This window comes from Heptranchias perlo, chromosome 4, assembly GCF_035084215.1.
Source record: "Heptranchias perlo isolate sHepPer1 chromosome 4, sHepPer1.hap1, whole genome shotgun sequence".
Classification (NCBI taxonomy): domain Eukaryota; kingdom Metazoa; phylum Chordata; class Chondrichthyes; order Hexanchiformes; family Hexanchidae; genus Heptranchias; species Heptranchias perlo.
Window position 1 is genome coordinate 27,142,366 of NC_090328.1, and position 22,646 is coordinate 27,165,011.

The 22,646-nt window shown below is 42.5% G+C and overlaps 1 protein-coding gene across 3 annotated transcripts in view; it reads right to left on the reverse strand.

Moving 5' to 3' along the window:
- Positions 1-355: 355 nt before the first annotated feature.
- tent2 (terminal nucleotidyltransferase 2) overlaps positions 356-22,646 on the reverse strand; it is a 78,371-nt gene continuing 56,080 nt past the window's right edge. For 2 of the 3 annotated variants that reach the window (XR_010962650.1, XR_010962651.1), the window contains 3 exons: positions 12,941-13,020; positions 2,199-2,623; positions 356-962 (listed from right to left, as the gene is read on the reverse strand). Coding sequence is in view for 1 of the 3 variants with exons in the window: in XM_067982652.1 (XP_067838753.1) it covers positions 2,543-2,623; positions 12,941-13,020 (161 nt within the window). In the remaining 2 variants the exon portion in view is untranslated. Of the gene's footprint in view, positions 963-1,469; positions 2,624-12,940; positions 13,021-22,646 lie in introns of those variants that run through there. The other variant, XM_067982652.1, reaches the window with a different exon arrangement.

Here is a 22,646-nt window from a genome sequence, read left to right on the forward strand (position 1 = left end):
TTTGCATGTTATTTGACACTAAATTAGTAGTTTTTAATACTGGACCATATGGGCTGTTATTGTATTTCCCCTGATTAGAGAGGTTGGAAGGTATGGAGATAAGCCATACTCTTTCCAGTGTATATTCCAACTGTAAAAAGGTTCACTGTTCGCCCAGGGCATGCTAAATACTAATTACAGGGCACCCGACGTTAAGTTGTGGTTCATAAGAGGCGTGTGCTTGTCTCTAGACTTTTGCTTTGGATACAGTAAAAACTACTGGGAAGTAGCTGGCATCGTTACACTTCCTATAGAAAAGATAAGCAAAGTAAAACTTGCAAATAATAACAGTAGAACATTGTAATACAAATATTTCTTTATTTACAATGCAATTCATGCCATTTTATGGAAATCACTTGGTCCAGACAAGTTAGTTAATAAGGAATGGTTGCTGCAATAAACCTACTCAATTTCTCACCCTTGAATGACTTTCATACAAACTTAGGCCAAATAACTGTGCAAAAGTGTGCTTTGCTAACCAGGCATTATATATTTCTATAATAAACAAACAAAGGTGAAAAATATTCATAAAGTTAGGATTTCACACATCACATTTATGTATTTAGAATGTTAGATTTAAAAATACTCAAGTCAATGATTTGAGATTACCATTTTTAAAACAAATCTCATTTAATTATTACACTAACTTGAGGAAATTCAACTGATCAGTGAAGAGTTTAAACTTTTCTTTAAAAATTATCTTTACATGCTTCTTCCATTATCTTCAACTAGAAGCGATTTTGCCAACAGTATATTACGCTCTGCATTTGTTGTCTAGCCTTCATCAGCCATCCTTTGTTGATAACTTCCTTGAGGGGGAGCACAAGCATGTAAAGATAATTGTGACTGCGTAACTTAATACTATGGTCTTGGGTTGAATCAATTATGCAGATGATTCGGCCTCTCCGTTTACTCGCATTCTTCTGTAAAAAACAAAAATAATTTAATCACAAAAAAATTTTTTTAGGTTATAAATCTGAAATGGCAACATGATCCCGAGATGGTATAAAACTTTAGCCCCATTTATATGGTAGCTATTAATTCAGTATTGAATCGAATTAGCAAGCGTTTAAAATTAGGTGAGGCCAATGTAGATGGCAAAGTTGCCTCACACGACTGTTACCTGGTAAACAGTCCCAACCATTGTAGCATTGATTTGATCTGTGGTTGCGCTAACACAGAACTACCAATTCAATTACTCTTTTTGTGGTAGGCTAAGGTACTTGTTTTTTTTATATATTCATAATATGATGCAAGTTTGCTCACGATATTGAGCCAAACTGCATGCAAGCACCAAGCTTAAAAATGCCATTGTCGGTTTCCAATTACAGTTGCCAGTTTGCAGGTCTCAATTCATAGCAGCAGGATGGAAATTGAATCAACAGCCATGTAAAAGAAGTACAATATTTCACTGTAAATGCTCGATTCAGTAAAGTTTTTCCATATGCAAACTTTATTTAAATTTAGACAATATACAAAATACAAAAGGGAATTTCAAAAGAAAAATGATATATATAGAACATAGCAAAAACTGATTTCCATACTTTATACAATAAACTTAGATAACAGTAAACATAAAAGTAACAAGTTCATTACTTAAAAAGACAGCACTTTTTAGAATTTGGCCTTCAGAATGGTTTAATAAATAAACTGAAAATGAAAACCTCACCTTTCACCAACATTTTGCTCAGCATCCTACAAGATGTGTTTTCTAGTTAATTTTTTTTCTTATAGCATAGTAAATAAAGGATGACTTAGATGGTATTATCATGCTTGAATTACATTTTATTTGATGTTTGGGAGCAAAAGACTGAAATATATGAAAACATTTGCTTAGCATATGTTACATCGAGCCACAAAAAGGGGGGGGGGGGGGGAAATGAACATGTACTCTCAATCTGCAAAAGGAGGCAGCAATTATTGTTACAGTGGAGCAGAACACCTACTTTCAACTTGAAATAATTGAAAGTTTACTACAGTTATAACACTGCAAATGATAGCCCTGCCACCATTCAAAATAGTGCAATTGAGATGGTGCATTTGCTAAACATTCTATTATTGATCATTTCTATATCCTTCCCACTCCCCTATCATGTACCAAATTGCACAGACCGAACTTTGCACCAAATCCATTAAAATCACTTAAGTAAACTTTTTACCTTTGAGGATTCAGAAGGATCTTTCAAAAGAAGACTTTGTTTTAATAATCATCTGTCCTTAATTCTAGGATTCTATTCTTCAGTGTTCTTATTATGTAGGCTTCATTGCCAGCTTGTTGCGACAAATGCAGGAAACAAAAAAGACAAAAAAAGGATCCATAGTTTTTGTTGCCACATAAAAGACAAAAAACCTTAATAAATCAGACAATTTTTAAATGAATCATCACTGCCAGATGAAATCCTCCCATTGATGGAAGTGTCGGTGTTTTGTTTGCAACAGGGCTCCCATTTCGGTTTTCTCACTTTTCTTCACCAAAACAACACCTACAAGTAGGGCCAGTCCGTCATCTTCCCCTACACTCTGTTGCAGCTGCTGCCGGCAGAATGCTGAACAAGTCTCGCTTATCTTTAAGTTTACGCCATGACTAAAGAAAAATAAAATCATAATTGAATTAGTGCATCTTGTATAAATTCTATTGCTATTATTAAAACACACAACAATGTAACTGATCATCTTGGGTACTGTGGTCATGGTGTTGGATGAGCAACAGAGGTTGGGAGTTCAAATCCCACCATATTAAGTTGTGAATCTGAAATCAAAAAATCTGGTAAATTGTGGCCTAGCACCAGGCAAAGTGACTACGAAAGTTGTGGGATTGTCATAAAAATTCAACTGTTTCACTCATGCAAAAGAGAATGGACCCAGTCATCCCTACCTGGTATGGTCAATGTGTGACTCTTAATCCCCTTTGCAATGATCTAGCAAATCATGCCGTAGTACAAACAATGGCCACTCAAGGCAGGCAATCAAATGTGTCACCCACATTCAGTGAACAAATACAAAAAAACTACAAGATTATGAAATATAAATATGATAACAATTGTATTCTATTGACACAAATTGTGTTATGTTGATAAACACGTTAAAAGCTATGGACTGTCGTAAAAGCCCAGCTGGTTCACTAATGTCCTTCAGGGAAGAAAACCTGCTGTCCTTATCCGGTCTGGCCTAGTGTAACTCCAGTCCCACAACAACTTGGTAGACTCTTAACTGCCTTATGAAGTGGCCTAGCAAGCCACTCGGTTGCATCAAACTACTACAAAGGAAAAGAATAATAAAACCAGATAGACCCACTTGGCTGTGACCTAGGCACTGAATCAGGAGACGACAAACGCACCCCCAGCCCCGGCAACCCTGCAAAGTCCTCCTCACTATCAGGGGACTGGTGCCAAAGTTGGGATAACTGCCCCACAGATTAGACAACAGCCGGCCTGAAAGTCATACGCACAGAATCATACCCATCAGCAAATGTCCCAGACTCCTCCATCACCATCCCAGGGTATGTCCTGTTGCATCAGAGGTGGGGGCACGGTGGTATATAGTCCAGGGGAGGCGGGGTGGGGGAGAAGTAGCTCTGGAAATACTCAACATTGGTCAGGACCAGTCAAAAACATGGCCAAGGAAACCAGCTGATTACCACCTACCGCCCTCCCTCAGCTAACGAATTAGTACGCCTCCATGTTGAACACCACTTGGAGGAAGCAGGGAGGGTAGCAAGGGCACAGAATGTACACTGGGTGGGGGACTTCAATGTCCATCACCAAGAGTGGATCGGCATCACCACTACTGACCGAGTTGGCTGAGTCCTGAATAACAGCTACCAGACTAGGCTCACAGGTGACCACTGAACAGTCCTGGTGGAGACCAAGTCGCGTCTTCATATTGAGGGCACCCCACATTGTGTTGTGTAGTACCACCACCACGCTAAGTGGGATAGATTTAGAATAGATCCAGTAGCTCAAAACTAGGCTCACACTGAGGACACCATCCAACGTGTTGTGTAGCACTACCAACGTACTAAATGGGATAGATTCAGAACAGATCTAGCAGCTCAAAACTGGGAATCCATGAAGTGCTCCGGGCCATCAGCAGCAGCGGAACTGTATTCCAGCTCAATCTGTAACCTCATGGCCCGGCATATTCCTCACTCTACCATTACCAACAAGCCAGGGGATCAATCCTGGTTCAATGGGGAATGTAGAAGAGCATGCCAGGAACAGCACCAGGCATACCTAAACATGAGGTGCCAACCTTAACACAGGACTACATGCATGCTAAACAGTGGAAGCAAAATGCAATAGACAGAGCTAAGCGATTCCACAACCATCTTCAGCCAGAAGTGCCGAGTGGATGATCCATCTCGGCCCATTCCCGATATCCCCACCATCACAGAAGCCAGTCTTCAGCCAATTCGATTCATTCCACGTTACGTTAAGAAACAGCCAAGTGCACCGGATACAACATCCCGGAGGTAGTGCTGAAGACGTGCTCCAGAACTAGCCGCGCCTCTAGCCAAGCTGTTCCAGTGCAGCTACAACACTGGCACCTACCCGACAATGTGGAAAATTGCCCAGGTATGTCATGTCCACAAAAAGCAGGACAAACCCAATCCGGACAATTGCCGCCCCATCAGTCTACTCTCAATCATCAGCAAAGTGATGGAAGGTGTGGTCAACAGTGCTATCAAGCGGCACTTACTCACCAATAACCTGCTCACCCATGCACAGTTTGGGTTCCGCCAGGACCACTCAGCTTCAGGCTTCATTACAGCCTTGGTCCAAACATGGACAAAAGAGCTGAATTCCAGAGGTGAGGTGAGAGTGACTGCCCTTGACATCAAGGCAGCATTTGACCGAGTGTGGCACCAAGGAGCCCTAGTAAAATTGAAGTCAATGGAAACCGGGGGAAAATTTTCCAGTGGCTGGAGTCATACCTAGCACAAAGGAAGATGGTAGTGGTTGTTGGAGGCCAATCATCTCAGCCCTAGGACATTGCTGCAGGAGTTCCTCAGGGCAGTGTCCTAGGCCCAACCATCTTCAGTTGCTTCATCAATGACCTTCCCTCCATCATCAGGTCAGAAATGGGAATTTGGCTGATGATTTCACTGTGTTCAGTTCCATTTGCAACCCCTCAGATAATGAGACAATCTGTGCCCGCATGCAGCAAGACCGGGACAACATTCAGGCTGGGGCTCATAAGTGGCACGTAACATTCGCACCAGACAAGTGCCAGGCAATGACCACTGCCAAGAGAGAGTCTAACCACCTTCCCTTGACATTCAACAGCATTACCATCACCGAATCCCCCACCATCAACATCCTGAGGGGGGTGGGTCACCATTGACCAGAAACTTAACTGGACCAGCCACAAATACTGTGGCTATGAGAGCAGGTCAGAGGCTGTGTATTCTGCAGCGAGTGACTCACCTCCTGACTCCCCAAAGCCTTTCCACCATCTACAAGGCACAAGTCAGGAGTGTGATGGAATACTCTCCAATTGCCTGGATGAGTGCAGCTCCAACAACACTCAACAAGCTCGACACCATGCAGGACAAAGCAGCCCGCTTGATTGGCACCCCACCCACCACCCTAAACATTCACTCCCTTCACCACTGACACACCGTGGCTGCAGTGTGTAACATCTACAGGATGCACTGCAGCAACTCGCCACGGCTTCTTCGACAGAACCTCTCAAACGCGCGACCTCTACCACCTGGAAGGACAAGGGCAGCAGACACATGGGAACACCACCACCTGCACATTCCCCTCCAAGTCACACACCATCCCGACTTGAAAATATATCGTCGTTCCTTCATCGTCGCTGGGTCAAAATCCTGGAACTCCCTACCTAACAGCACTGTGGGAGAACCTTCACCACACGGACTGCAGCAGTTCAAGGCGGCGGCTCACCACCACCTTCTCAAGGGCAATTATGGATGGGCAATAAATGCTGGCCTTGCCAGCGACGCCCACATCCCATAAACAAATGAAAAAAGGTGCTGTGGGCCATCAGCAGCAGAACTGTATTTCATCATAATTTGCAACCTCATGGCCGGGCACATCCTCATCCTTCCATCACCATCAAGTCAGGTGACCAATCGTGGTTCAGTGGAGTGTCAGGCATACCTGAAAATGAGGTGCCAACCTGGTAAAGCCACAATACTGGACTGAGTGCACGCTAAACAGCAAAAGCAGCAGGCTATTGACAGAATTAAGTGGTCCCACAACATAAAAACATAAGAGATAGGTGCAGGAGTAGGCCATTTGGCCCTTCGAGCCTGCTCCGCCATTCAATGAGATCATGGCTGATCTGATTCTGGCCTCAACTCCACTTTCCTGCCTGTTCCCCATATCCTTTGACTCCCTTGCTGATCAAAAATTTGTCTAACTCAGCCTTGAATATAATCAATGACTCAGCCTCCACCACTCTTTGGAACAAAGAATTCCAAAGGTTCACAACCCTCAGAAGAAATTTCTCCTCATCTCCATCTAAAATGGGCGACCCCTTATTGAGAGACTATGCCCCCTAGTTCTAGATTGCCCGATGAAGGGAAACATCCTCTCAGCATTTACCCCATCGAGTCCCCTCAGAATCTCAGATGTTTCAATAAGATCTCCTCTCATTCTTCTAAACTCCAGTGAGTATAGGCCCAACCCGCTCAATCTTTCCTCATAAGAAAATCCTTCCATACCCAGAATGAACCTAGTGGACCTTCTCTGAACCACCTCCAATGCAAGTACATCTAAATAAGGGGACCAAAACTGTACGCAGTACTCTAGGTGTGGTCCTACACTGCTTTTATACTCCATCCCCCTTGAAACAAAGGCCAATATTCCATTTGCCTTCCCAATTACCTGCAGCACTCGTATGCTAACTTTTTGTGTTTCATGTATGAGGACACCCAAATCCCTCTGTACCACAGCATTCTGTAGTCTTTCTCCATTTATATAATATTTTGCTTTTTTATTCTTCCTACCAAAGTGGATGACTTCACATTTTCCCACATTATACACAATCTGCCAAATTTTTGCCCACTCGCTTAACCTGTCTATATCCCTTTGCAGACACTTTCTGTCATCCTCTCAACTTACTTTTCCACCTATCTTTGTACCATCAGCAAACTTGGCCACCGTACACTCGCTTCCTTCATCTAAGTCCTTGATACAGATTGTAAATAGTTGAGGCCCCAGCACTGATCCCTGCGGCACCTCACTAGTTAGATTGCCATCCTGAAAATGACCCCTTTATCCCGACTCTAACAGAAAACAGTTAGCCAATCCTCCATTCACGCTGATATATTACCCCCAACACCATGAGCTATTACCTTGTGCAGTAACCTTTTGTGGCACTTTATCGAATGCCTTTTGGAAATCCAAATATACTACATCCACTGGTTCCCCTTTATCCACCCTGCTTGTTACTTCCTCAAAGAACTCTAACAAATTTGTCAAACACGATTTCCCTTTCATAAAACCACACTGACTCTCCTTGATTTTATTTTGAATCTCTAAATGTCCTGCTACTACTACCTTAATAATTGATTCTACCATTTTTCCAATGACAGATGTTAGGCTAATTGGCCTATAGTTACCTGCTTTCTGTCTCCCTCCTCTCTTGAATAGGGGCGTTACATTTGCAGTTTGCCAATCCGCTGGGACCTTTCCAGAATCTAGTGAATTTTGGAAGATTACAACTAATGCATCCACTATCTCTGTAGCCACTTCCTTGAAGACCCTCGGATGCAAGCCATCGGGTCCAGGGGACTTGTCAGCCGCAGACCCATTAGTTTGCCTAGTACTTTTTCTCTAGTGATAGTATCACTATCACTACCAACAGATCAGATCAAAGCTTTACAACCCTGCCACATCCAGTTGTGAATGGTGGTATACAATTAAGCAAGTAACAGGAGGAGGCGGCTCCATGAACATTCCTATCATCAACGATGGCGGAGCGCAGCACATGAGTGCAAAAGACAATGTTGAAGTATTCGCAACCATCTTCAACCAGAAGTGCCCAGTGGATAATCCTTCTCAGACTCCTCCTGAAGTCCCCACCATCAGAGAGGTCAGTTTTCAGCCAATTCGATTCACTCCACAAAACAGCTGAGTGCACTGGACACAGCAGGACAAGGCTACAGGCCCCAACATCACCCGCTCCAGTGCTGAAGACCTGTGCTCCAGAATTAGCCACGCCCCTAGCTTATCTGTTTCAGTACAGCTACAACACTGGCATCTATCTGGCAATGTGGAAAATTGCCCAGGTATGTCCTGTCCACAAAAAAGATGGACAAATCCAATCTGACCCTCAATCATCACCAAAATGACGGAAGGAGTCGTTGACTGGGTATTCTGCGGTAAGTGGCTCAGTTCCCGAGTTCCCAAAGGAGTCAGCATCTACAAGGCACAAGTTAGGAGTGTAATGGAATACTCTCCACTTCCATGGATGGGTGCAGCTGCAACAACACAAGAAGCTCAACACCATCCAGGACAAAGCAGTCCACTCGGCACCCCATCCACGAGCTTAAACATCCACCCCCTTTACCATTTACTTTGCATTGCAACAAGTCGCCAAGGCTTCTTCGGCAGCACCTCCCAAACCCATCACCTCCACCGTGTAGGAGGAGGAGGGCAGCAGGTGCATGGGAACAACTTCACATCCAGGTTCCCCTCCAAGTCACACACTATCCTGACTTGGATGTAACGCCCCTTCATTGTTGCTGGGTCAAAATCCTGGAACTCCCTACCCAACAGCATTGTGGAGTTACCTTCACCACTTGAACTGCAGCAGTTCAAGGCGGCAGCTCACCACCACCTTCTCAAGGGCAACTAGGGATGGGCAATAAATGCCAGCCTTGCCAGTGACATCCACATCCCAATGAATGATAAAAAGAACATTAAATATTACTTTGTAACTTTGTTTAAAAAAGAGCCGGTGGAAACCACATTTTTGTGCACTTCAGTTTTTTTCTCTCCATGACAGTCAAAGGACAATGTAGGCTAGGAATAGACAAAAGAATACTATATTTTTATATTTGGCCACAATTATTGCTAACAGTAATTTCTAGCTTTGTGTTAGAAGTATTAAAACAGAAAATATTTGAAAAGCACAGGTTGATCAGCATCTAAATGAGGAGAGACAGCATAAATCGGTTAATTCTTGATCAAAACTTCAATATAGTCTCACCATTATTCTTCCTGTAGTTACATGCATATACAAATTATTTATTTAAGACATCAGCAAATCTTCAATCTTCAATCCAAGTAATCCCTAGTCTGCCTCTGGTCTACCATTGGGTCCAGGCCAGGGATGGATGCAATATAGAATGCACCGTCAGTTGTGAATATTGTAGAACAATTCACATATTAGTATCATGTAACTCTGGTTAGAGTCCTAATGCAATGAACTCAACCTTGTATCGTTGTACTGAAGTCCCTACAACTACTTTTATTTTCTTATTTTAATTATATCCAGAATAAACAATTTTTGGCTTCAAAGCCAGAATTATAGTTGGCTCCAAAATGCCAGAAAATTCACCAAATAAAATGTCAAAATTTAAAATTTTCTTGGCAAGGGGGGGCATGCCACATGCATCACTAGAAAGTAACTCATGCTTCCGGTATTCACATCCCATTCAGTACTTTCTAAATGTAACACTTGTGCACATTATGTATTTTAGGGTTTTTTGCTCTGCAATAAAAATGAAATCATAGCAGGAACAGCACAAGAGGAGGCCATTCAGCCCATTGTGCCTGTGTCGGCTCTTTGAAAGAGCTATCCAATTAGTCCCATTCCCCTGCTCTTTCCCCATATCCTGTAAATGTTTCCCTTGAAGTATTTATCCAATTCCCTTTTGAAACTTACTATTGAATCTGCTTCCACCACCCTTTCAGGCAGTGCATTCCAGATCATTACAACTCGCTGCGTTAAAAAAATGTTTCCTCATGTCGTCTCTGGCACTTTTGCAGAGCACCTTAAATCTGTGTCCTCTGGTCACTGACCCTTCTGCCACTGGAAATAGTTTCTCCTATCAAAACCCTTCATGATTTTGAACACCTCTATTAAAATCTCCGCACAACCTTCTCTGCTCGAAGGCTAACAACATCAGCTTCTCCAACTCAACAGGTCCTTCATCCCTGGTACCATTTTAATAAATCTCCTCTGCACCTTCTCGAAGGCCTTGACAGCGTTCCTAAAGTGTGGTATCCAAAATTGAACAAAATACTCCAGCTGAGGCCTAACCAGTGTTTTATAAAGGTTTAGCATAACTTCCTTGCTTTTGTACTCTATGCCTCTATTAATAAAGCCCAGGATCCCATATGCTTTTTTAAAAAAAGGTCCTCTCAACTTGTCTTACCACCTTCAAAGGTTTGTGTATGTGCACCCCCAGGTCTCTCTGTTCCTGCAACCCCTTTAAAATTGTATCATTTAGGTAATATTGCCTCTCCTCATTCTTCCTACCAAAATGTATCACTTCTCTGCATTAAATTTCATCTGCCATGTGTCACCAGTCTCTCTATGTCCTCCTAAAGTCTGTTATTATCCTCCACGTTGTACTACATTTCAGAGTTTTGTGTCATCTGCAAACTTTGAAATTATACCCTCTATACCCAAGTCCAGGTCATTAATATATATCAAAAAGAGCAGTGGTCCTAATACTGACCCCTGGGGAACACCACTGTATACTTCCCTCCAGTCTGAAAAACAACTGTTCACCACTACTCGCTTTCAGTCCCTTAGCCAATTCTGCATCCATGCTGCCACTGTCCCTTTAATCCCATGGGCTTCAATTTTGCTAACAAGTCTATTATGTGGTACTTTATCAAATGCCTTTTGAAAGTCCATGTACGCAACACCAACCGCACTATCCTCATCAACCCTCTGTTATTTCAAGGAACTCAATCAAGTTAGTCAAACACAATTTTCCGTTAAAAAATCCGTGCTGGCTTTCATTCATTAGTCTGTACTTATCCAACTGCCAATTAATTTTGTTCCGGATTATTGTCTCTAAAAGTTTCCCCACCACCAACGTTAGGCTGACTGACCAGTAATTGCTGGGTTTATCCCTCTCCCCTTTTTTGAACAGGGGCTTGAAATTTGCAATCCTCCAGTCCTCCTGCACTGCTCCCATACCTAAGGAGGATTGGAAGATTGTGGCCAAAGCCTCCGCAACATCCCACCTGGTGGCTTTTCTACTTTGAGTACTGCCAATCTTTTAAGTAGCTCCTCTTTATTTTTATCCTATCCAATATCGCTATTACCTCCTCCTTTATTGCTGCAATGGCAGCATCCTCTTCTCTAGTGAAGATGGATGCGAAGTATTCATTTAGTACCTCAGCCATGCCCTCTGCCTCCACAAGAAGATCTTTTGTGTCTCTGATCGGTCCCACCCTTCCTTTGACTACCCTTTTACTATTTATATGTTATAATGAAATGTTGTGTATTCTTGTGTCTTAAGTTATACCCCACTAAACTTTCAGTCTAACTTTAGTGTGCCATAAGGCCTATACATCAGGGTGTTTTGAGCAACTGGTTTTATTATGAAGATTTGAGTCAGGTTTTTGTTAGTTTTTTAAACTGGCATGTCCAAAATACTATAAAAAGGTCATATAGCTTATGATAAAGGATTCAAATAACCAGGAAATCAGTATACATACTGAAATCAATTTCACTGTTTCACTTATGTGGCTTCTTAAATGGCCTCAGGACATTAACAGCAGCAACTTGGAAATGCTGCTGCTAAATTGTCCAGTTTTTTCATTTCAGCTAGTGGCACTTTCTTTGTAAAATTACTCATGCTAAACACAATAGGCAATATTTCTGCTATTTTAAAATTAACTTATTGAGACCATGAGCATGGGGGGAGAGAAACACAAGAGATTAGAGTGGGAGTTGAGCAGGGCTGAAGAAAGAAATCAGACGTCCCAACGGTGATTGTGCTGCAAAGCACCAAACTGAAATTTTGATCTCAGTTCAAAATTTACTTTGGATAATTTTGATTTATTGTGCTTTTGCAGCCAAGCATCTTACTGGCAATGTAGCTACTACTTTTGCATTCTCGGGACCTGCTTATCTCAAACCTGAACCCGATGATCTTTGTCCTTATTGAGCTTCATTTAAAACACACTTTAAGCAAAAGGAAAGTCACTGGATTGAAATTTACCATAAAAATATCAGTATCAGTAGAGAACGAAAATCTAACAGTGCAACACTATTTCTCTGGCATCAAATCATCATTCAATTCCCTTCTGCCATTGCTGTTTAGCAGCTTCATAATTTACTTTTGAAAATTTAGTGGGTCAGGGGCAGTTGATGGTGATGAGGAAACAGATGCATGGCCCAGGAGATGTACGTTAAAGATAGGACATAAGGCAAGGCGCTGTGGTAGAAGGCAGTATTTTAATATACTTTTTGAAATAATTAAAAAACTGTGTTTTAATACACTTGTGCAATAGGGATGCTATGATGCAAGTTTGTGCCCACAAATCCCTAATCTCAAACAGGTTCAGCAGGTGCTCCTACCCACACAGGGAGAAGAGAAAATCAGCTCAAAGTTAGGAGTCACAAGATGGATTAAGAATAGCAATGGTATAGACCTAGGAGCAATAACTGCATGCCTGTTCGATCAGTGATAGTTTTCCCCTGCCACATACTGAAGAGAGGGACAAAAAGAAAATCCTAGTTTTCTGATGAGTTCAAGAATGATTATATCTTGAATGTAGAATATTCTAAACGTTCTGTACAGAAGAATTTTTTTTTTTTAAAAAGAATTTGCTTCTGAATTAGAATATGATGTCAATGAAACATATTTCATAGAGATGAAATCATCAAATTTGTTAGAATTTTACATTATATATAGTCACACAATTTAATGTATATTAAAAAATTTCACTTCAGGTTTTACCTGCACAAACTCCTCTTTGATCATGTCAAACTTGCATTTTTCATGTACAGCTCGAGCTGTGTTTGTTCTGTCAAAAGGTTCTGCAATGTCAAATATTAAAACTAAGTTAAACACAATGCTAATTTTGATAATTTTACACAGGTACATTGGTGTAAATAGATGTAAACAAGCGATCTAATTGATGCTCTTAATCCTACAATGATTTTCTGAAATGCAGGACTCTTATTTTATTGATGGCGAAGATGTGCACTCTTACTAAATCATTATTGATTACTAAGTCAAAAATACATAGAGGCTGATTTAACTTGTTACTAACTAGTATAAATCCTCAAAAGCATTAGGTTGACTAGTAAAGGCTTAAGCAGTTGTAGCAGAAAAACTGTTCTCAGAAGACTCTCTCCTATCCATTGGCATATAGCACTTTTCCCACTTAGGACTGAAACCCCATATTCTCCAATCAGGTTTGATTTACAAACAGGTGTAAATCAGTCAAACCTAATTGGAGATAGTCGATGCCAGATTTCCACCACTTTGCCTACATTTGTGCCACTTCCAGACCATGTCTGCACAGGTTTTCTTTATTTTTTTTCTGCTGCCGAGTAGGTTTTCAGGAGTCTTTACGATGACTGTCAGACGCTGCCTTCTTTTAAAGAATTTTTTTCTGTGGTTAAAATATGCATTGCATATTTATGCGGTAATATGTTAAGAGAACTTTAACACCCCAAAAATGCAAGCAAAGACAACAAACTTTTACAATTGTAAAGTAACATAAAACTTTCTTTCAAAAAAAAGTTTTCCAACATCTTACTCCCAATTTGAGGCTGTTCAACAGTTTCTAACAATAAGCAATAAATCTGTCAGATGTTACATTAAATCTAAAAAGAAACAGCTTCACTGAATAATACATTATTCCCCCTTTGGGAAGACTGATGCCATTGTCTTTGTCTCTGCCATAAACTCTGTTCCCTAGCCACAGATTCCATCCCCCTCCCTGGCCAGTCTTGGGCTGAACCAGACAGTTCGCAACCTTGGCATCCTATTAGACCCTCCATCACAAAAACCGCCTACTTCCACCTCTATTACATTGCCCGTCTCTGGCCCTGCCTCAGCCAATCTGCACTGAAACCATCGTCTATGCTTTTGTCACTTCCAGACTCAACTAATCCAATGTTCTCCTGGCTGGCCTTTCATCTTCCACCATCCATAAACTGGAGCTCATCCAAAGCTCTGTTGCCCATATCCTAACTCTCACCAAGTCCTGTTCGCCCATCACCCCTGTGCTCGCTGACCTAGATGGGCTCCCAGTCCATCAACGTCTCAAATTCAAAAATCTCAGTGTTCAAATCCCTCCACGGCCTTGCCCTCTACCCAGCTCTGTAACCTCCTCCAGCCCTACAACCCTCCAAGAACTCTGCATTCCTCCAACTCTCGCATCTTCTGCTTCCCCCACTTCCTTCACTCCACCATTGGTGGCCATGCCTTCAGCCGTCCAGGCCCCAAGCTCTAATTACCTCCATAAACTTCACTCTCCTCCTTTAAGACACTCCTTAAAACCTACCTCTTTGAGCAAGCTTTTAGTCACCTGTCCTTCTTTGGCTCCGTGTCAATTTTTGTCTGACCACACTCCTGTGAAGTGCCTTGGGATATTTTACAACAGTTAAAGGTGTTATGAATCTAGGTCTGCACAGGTATCTATATCAGGTTCAGCACGCTCTGGTTGCCTGCTTGTTCACAGAAGATGATTCCCACTGCTAGAACTGTAGCGGACCCCAGGCATTTAACAATGAAACTCCATTGCGATTGGGACCTAGCTCCACGACTTAAACACGTGTACTACTTTAATCTCTTGGAAGGCAGACCTAGTTAACACTAGGTGAGGCATCATTTGATTGTTTGTAAGTGCTTTGACTGTAGACAAAACACACAAAATATTGCATATGACCACATTCACTTGGTACAAACAGTGCAATTTATATTCAGACAGTTACAACAAAAAAATAAAGCACACATGTACACTAGCCAAGAGTGCAGAGGTCATTTCGCCCTTGCAGGTTTTCTGCTGCTTTTCTGACTTCCTGTTGATAGCCTCTTTTTAAAAGACATTTAAAAAATCAACAAGCAGAGATCAAAGAAATGTGTCAACACCAAGGTGCTCAATGTCTCCTACATGACCAGATGTTGCTAACAATGGGCCATTGTTTAGGAACTCAAAACACCAACCCATCCTGCATTCAAAACAACTCTCAACTGGCTTAACAACTCAGCATGGAACAGTTCGAAGTGGGTAACCACTTTAAGCAAGCTTCTGCTCAAAAAGCAGTTTAAGACCCCTCGAAACGATTTTCAATTGCTGGCCATCCATGTCTCGCCTGATAAAATAGTGTTCAGCGATTGAAAATCGGACGAGCTCAGCCACATTCATTAATGGCCAAAGCCCACCTGATGCAAATGAGCAAGCAGCCCGCCCCCCTGAAATAGGCAGGTGGTTGCTTAAGTATGCAGACTGGGGTCTTAATGCAAGGTCTTACTGTAGGACCCCAATTGCAATTTTCAGGGACAAATGGGTAAAGTACGTGCCTCCCTTGTCCTGATCGTGTGTACCAAGCATTGAGCAGCATAACCACTAGCCCTTAAAGGCACCTCTGGAGGCCGCTCACAACACAACCCAGGAAACTTGTAATTTTTGAGACCACTTAGTAGCAAGGGATTGGCAGTTTTTGTAGAACGAATGCTCCTCCTGGACCCGCCCAAAAGATTCAAAGCCCATCCCCCCACGGATCACTTCCGTCCCTCTCCAGACCCAGCCTGCCAAGCATGCAACCAGGTCAATTTCCCATCTTTGCAGAAGTGGTTATCTACAGTGAGGCAACCACTTGGTGGCCTCAGCTCGATAATGGCATGCTAATGAGACCTAAGCCATTACTGCCAACTTCGAGCCCATTTTGGGCGCTACTTTATAATCACCCTCATCGTGTCAGGGTGCAATTCATGAAAAAAAAATCACCTCTGGATCTCGAAACATTACATCCTTAGAGTTAAGTAGTAGAGGGAAATGTTCAAGTGGTTCAACAAGGCTCCCCTTGTAATAAGCTTGAGCTAGTCACATTAAAAAAAGAATCTGGCATATTAACATGATCTATTCAAGATTCCTTTGTTCACATGATGTTAATTTTCAACATCTTTAACAGTACGCCTCAAATACAACACATTTACCTTGCATTGTAATTTAATTTATGTCTGGCCAGTGAGAGGTTAAAATAGAGAAATCATTTATTTCTCTCTCGCTTGAATGATGGAGAGGAACAGAGTGACTATACTGGAAGTAAAAATGAAAATCTGTTCCAAAAGTTTTTGAAAGCTCGTGAAGCTTGTGCTATAATCAGGTGGGACCAAGATACTACAATAGATAGGATTCTCACCTCAGAGTCAGAAGTTTCAAGACCCATTCCAGGACTTCATATAATTCACGTTGACACTCGTGTTAATGAAGGAATGGCACATTTTTGGAGGTGCCGTCCTTTGGCTGAGACATTAAACAGAGGTCCAATCTAATGATTCAGGTGGCTGGTGATGGTTTAGGAACCTCCTGAAATGTATTGATTTATTTATCCCACCCCCCGGCAGTAAGGTTATTTATTTGGTGATTTGTGTTTGTTTTTTGGGAAGTGATTTCTAGTGATGTTTGGATGCTCTGGGCTCAGTTGTACTGTTAGATGCTGGATTCTTGGTGCTTTCTATTTTAATGTCAGCTGATGTTTTATCACAAAACTTTCCAGTCATTAAATATTGGAGTCCTGTGTAACAAACCATAAACTGTTCTTCCTGTAACTGCTTTCATTTATTTCCTTTGTGTCTTGTGTGTTAAAGATAGGGACCTCAGAACTTCTATGGATCTTTTCCCACCTGTTAGATTCAACTGAGGTACAATGCAGGATAAGTTCACCACCCTCACAGGTTAGCCCTATGGTTTTCTTTAAATGAGATCACTTAGTAGCAAGGGATTGGCAGTTTTTGTAGAACGAATGTCTGCAGGAATAAAGATTGTTAGGACCCTTGGAAGAGGAAACGCTCATATCCTTGACCTGGCTGACTTGAAATGCAGCTGGCAGGAGTGAAAGTGCTGTTCTGACCCACTATGCCAGCCTCACACACCTGCGTCATGTCTGCAAGAACTACCTGTGAAGTTGATGACTTTTCTCTGGTATTGGGAGGTGGGCGGAAAGAACTACATTGTGATTTCTAGCTATGGAAAAAGAATGGTTAGCAGAATTAATCTTAAAGGGGCGCTTTCATCTGAAGTGCAAAATTAAAAACTTTTCCAGGTTTATAAGTAGGAAGGAAGAATGATATGAGTATTGATGTGTTGCCATGATCTCGTGACTGGTTTATGAATTTAAATTTCATTCATAGGAACAGGAGTAGGCCATTCAGCCCCTCGTGCCTGCTCCGCCATTTGATAAGATCATGGCTGATCTGTGATCTAACTCCATATACCTGCCTTTGGCCCATATCCCTTAATACCTCTGGTTGCCAAAAAGCTATAGATATCACATTTAAATTTAGCAATTGAGCTAGTATCAATTGCCGTTTGCAGAAGAGAGTTCCAAACTTCTACCACCCTTTGTGTGTAGAAATGTTTTCTAATCTCGCTCCTGAAAGGTCTGGCTCTAATTTTTAGACTGTGCCCCATACTCCTAAAATCCCCAACCAGCGGAAATAGTTTCTCTCTATCCACCCTATCTGTTCCCCTTAATATCTTATAAACTTCCATCAGATCACCCCATAACCTTCGAAACTCGAGAGAATACAACCCCAATTTGTGTAATCTCACCTCGTAACTTAATCCTGGAAGTCCGGGTATCATTCTAGTAAACCTACGCTGCACTCCCTCCAAGGCCAATATGTCCTTCCGATGGTGCGGTGCCCAGAACTGCTCACAGTACTCCAGGTGCTGTCTAATCAGGGTTTTGTATAGCTGCAGCATAACTTCTGCCCCCTTGTATTCCAGTCCTCTAGATATAAAGGCCAGCATTCCATTAGCCTTATTGATTATTTTCTGCGCCTGTTCATGACACTTCAATGATCTATGTACCTGAACCCCTCAGTCCCTTTGGACATCCACTGTTTTTAACTTTTTACCATTTAGAAAGTACCCTGTTCTATCCATTTTTGATCCAAAGTGGATGACCTCACATTTGTCTACATTGAATTCCATTTGCCAGTTTTGCCCATTCACCTAATCTATCAATATCCCTTTGTAATTTTATGTTTTCATCTACACTGCCTACAATGTCACCAATCTTTGTGTCATCGGCAAACTTAGATATGAGACTTTCTATGCCTTCATCTAAGTCGTTAATAAATATTGTGAATAATTGAGGCCCCAAGACAGATCCCTGCGGGACTCCACTAGTCACATCCTGCCAATGTGAGTACCTACCCACTATCCCTACTCTCTGTCGCCTTTCGCTCAGCCAACTTCCTAACCAAGTCCGTACTTTTCCCTCCATTCCATGGGCTTCTAACTTAGCTAACAGTCACTTATGTGGGACCTTATCAAATGCCTTCTGGAAGTCCATATAAACAACATCCATTGACATTCCGCTGTCCACTACTTTAGTCACCTCTTCAAAAAATTCAATCAGGTTTGTCAGGCACGACCTATCTTTCACAAATCCATGCTGGCTCTCTCATTAACTGAAAATTCTCGAGGTGTTCAGTCATCCTATCCTTAATTATAGACTCCAGCATTTTTCCAGATGTTAGGCTAACTGGTCTATAATTCCCCGGTTTCCCCCTCTCTCCTTTCTTAAAAAGCGGAGTGACATGTGCAATTTTCCAATCTAGAGGGACAGTTCCTGAATCTAGAGAACTTCGAAAGATTATAGTTAGGGCATCCGCAATGTGCTCACCTACTTCCTTTAAACCATGGGATGGAAACCATCTGGTCCTGGGGATTTGTCAAAGCAGCATTTGAAACACAACAACAACTTGCATTTAAATAGCGCCTTTAACGTAGTAAAACGTCCCACAGAACGCTTCACAGGAGCGATTTTCAAACAAAATTTGACTCCGAGCCACAAAAGGAGATATTAGGACAGATGACCAAAAGCTTGGTCAAAGAGGTGGGTTTTAAGGAGCGTCTTAAAAGGAGAAAGAGGTAGAGAGTCGGAGAGGTTTAGGGAGAGAATTCCAGAGCTTAGAGCCTAGGCAGCTGAAGGCACAGTCACCAATGGTGGAGCAATTAAAAATTGGGGATGCGCAAGAGGCAAGAATTGGAGGACAGCAGAGATCTCGGAGGGTTTTAGGGCTAGATGAGGTTACAGAGATAGAGAGGGGCGAGGCCATGGAGGCTTTTGAAAACAAGGATGAGAATTTTAAAATGAGGCATTCCCAGACCCGGAGCCAACTTAGGTCAGCGAGCACAGGGGTGATGGGAGAACAGCACTTGGCAAGTTAGGATACGGGCAGCAGAGTTTTGGACGAGCTCAAGTTTATGGAGGGTGGAAGATGGGAGGCCAGCCAGGAGAGCATTGGAATAGTCAAGTCTGGAGGTAACAAAGGCATGGATTAGGGTTTCAGCAGCAGATGAGCAGAGGCAGGGGCGGAGACGAGCGACGTTACGGAGGTGGAAGTAGGCAGTCTTGGTGATGGAGCAGATGTGTGGTCGGAGGCTCATCTCAGGGTCAAAAAGGACACCAAGGTTGCGAATGGTCTGGTTCAGCCTTAGGCAGTGGCCAGGGAGAGAGATGGAGTTGGGGGCTAGGGAACCGAGTTTGCGGCAGGGACCAAAGACAATGGCTTCGGTCTTCCCAATATTTAGTTGGAGGAAATTTTTGTTCATCCAATACTGGATGCTGGACAAGCAGTGTGAAAAATGAGCGACTGTGGAGGGGTCAAGAGGGGTGATGGCGAGATAGAGTCAGCGTACATGTGTAATCTGACATCATGTTTTCGGATGATGTTGCTGAGGGGCAGCACGTAGATGAGAAATAGGAAGGGGGTCAAGAATAGATCCCCGGGGGACTCCAGAGGTAATGGTGCGGGAACTGGAAGAGAAACATTGCCGGTGATACTCTGGCTACGACTGGATAAATAAGAATGGAACCAAGCGAGCACAGTCCCACCCAGCTGGACGACTGAGGAGAGGCGTTGGAGGATGGTGTGGTCAACTGTGTCAAAGGCAGCAGACAGGTCGAAACGGATAAGGAGGGATAGTTTATCATGGTCACAGTCACATAGCATGTCATTTGTGACTTCGATAAGGGCCGTTTCAGTACTATGGCAGGGGTGGAAACCTAATTGGAGGGATTCAAACACGGAGTTGCGGGAAAGATGAGCACGGATTTGGGAGTCGACAACATGTTCAAGAACTTTGGAGAAGGGAGGATGGAGATGCGGCGATAGTTTGCAAAGACAGAGGGGTCATAGGTGGGGGGCGATGACGGCAGATTTGAAGGGGACAGTACCTGAGGAGAGGGAATAGTTAACAATATCAGATAACATGGGGGCCAGGAAGGGAAGTTGGGTGGTCAGCAGTTTGGTGGGAATAGGGTCGAGGGAGCAGGATGTGGATCTCGTGGTCAAGATGAGATTGGAGAGGGCATAAGGGGAAATAGGAGAGAAACTAGAGAAAGATGAGAGTTCGTGGTTAGGGCAGGGGGGAACCTTGGGGGCGGTTTGGCTTGGTGGGCTAGGGGAAGAGGGGGAAACAGCAGAGGCAGTTGAATGGATAGTCTCAATTTTAGTGACAAAAGTCCCTGAGCTCCTCGCACTTTTCGTTGAAGGTAAGGGTGGAGGGGGCAGGGAAGAGGGGTTTAAGAAAATGGTTTGTAGTGGAGAAAGCGCACATTGGCCAGTACAATCAGCTCAGAGTAGAGTTTGCAAAGCAGGCTGTTTCTAGCTCACAGGTTTAAAGGGAATGGTGTCAAAATTTGAAGACAATAGTTCATTCTTTAGAATGACCAAATGAGGAAACTGCAACAGGATATTGATAAGATGGGGGACTGGGAATGGGCTAAAATGTGGCAGATGGAATTCAATGTCAGTAAGTGTCAGATGATGCATTCTGGTTAAAAAAAAGCAGTAATTATACTCTAAAGGGAAGTAGGCTCAGTGCTGTGGAACAGCACAGGGACAGAGGGTACAGTTCCACAGAACATTAAAGGCAGCATCTTAGGTTGATAAGATTGTGAAAAAAGCTAATCGAATTCTAGGTTTTAATCTCAAAACATAGAATATTAAAGCTAAGATATCATTGATATAAAACCTTAATAAGACTTCAGTTAGAAATGTGCAGAATTGGGCTGCACACTGTAGGAAGGATATTCAAGCTTTAGAGCGGGTATAATTAAGGCTGCCAACCTGCCTAGATTGCCCCGCAGTATCCAGGAATGGAAGATGAATCTCTCGGCAGTGCTGCTAGCAACCCAGGAGAAAAGTAGAACTTTGTGCCTGTAAGAAGTTATAGCTGTGCTGGTAAATGCATACTGAATAGCTAACAGTGGACAGCGATTTCCAATAAAAGTGACCGGCAACTCAGAAAAGTTCCAGAATCTGGAAAACAGAGTGTAAGGGTTTCCTCTCAGATGGAAATGTTAAGAGGAAAGTGTTTCACCTCTATGGCCTAAATAGAAACGGAGATTGATGTGTTGGGGATAAAACTACATGTCCCAGCAGGCACTGTGGCTGGAGCACAGACCTCACGCTCCCAGCCACAGTGCCAGGATTGCAGTAGCTTCTGTACTAATATGCCTGGCTTTGGAGAAATAAACCGAAGTTCTGATGTATTTTTCTTTATTACTATAGTGACGCACAACTCTATGCTATAAAACTGATTTTACTTGGATAAAAATACTGAATAGTTTGTTCGGTTTAAAACTGGAGTCCAGGGTTGTTAACCCTCCTGGATTCTCTGGGAGTCTCCGGGAATGAAAGATATATCTACCCAGGCACCGCTACTAACCCCGGAGAAAAGTAGTGCTCGCACTTCACGTTCACACTTGTAATCTGTGCCTGTATACTTTCTTCACCTGCTCGCAGGCGGCCTCCTGGTTCTCGGAACTTCTCAGGCAACAGCTGCTGGCGCAAAACCACAAGCAAAGATACTCAACTACAGTGGACCCAATCTTTATAAAAGGTAAATGCAATAACATTTGCAAACTGCGGGCAAGTGTCACAAGATCAAACATCACGTGATCAAACCTCCAAGAATACCTCCAACCAGAGTTGACAACCATACTGGTTCCCTACTAATCCTAATGCTCAAACAATGTCACAGGTGCACTTTGCTTACATCAATTTTCTATATACTTTATATTGTATTTTGAAAGTCAGTGAAGCTTGCGCTATAATCAGGCAGGGCTAACAGAGTTTTTAAAAACAATATTTTTTAACCACTGCTTCTGTTCAAAACATAAAGGTAGAGACCTGCAACTAGCTTCAAACATCCACTTTGGGTGGGAAATGGTCACTGTGGCCTTATCTTGGAGAACTTTTTCTTTGGTGGAATGATTGATGAAAACAAATTATAAAACAACCAAACTAAAATATGGAAATCCATAAACACTTAACGAAAGAAGAAAACGATAAATGATTTACAAAGCAGAAAAACATTTTAAAAAGACACTACATACACTTAAAATTAATCAGAGAAACTATAGACACTAGACACAAACATATTAGACAAATCCATTTATTACATACA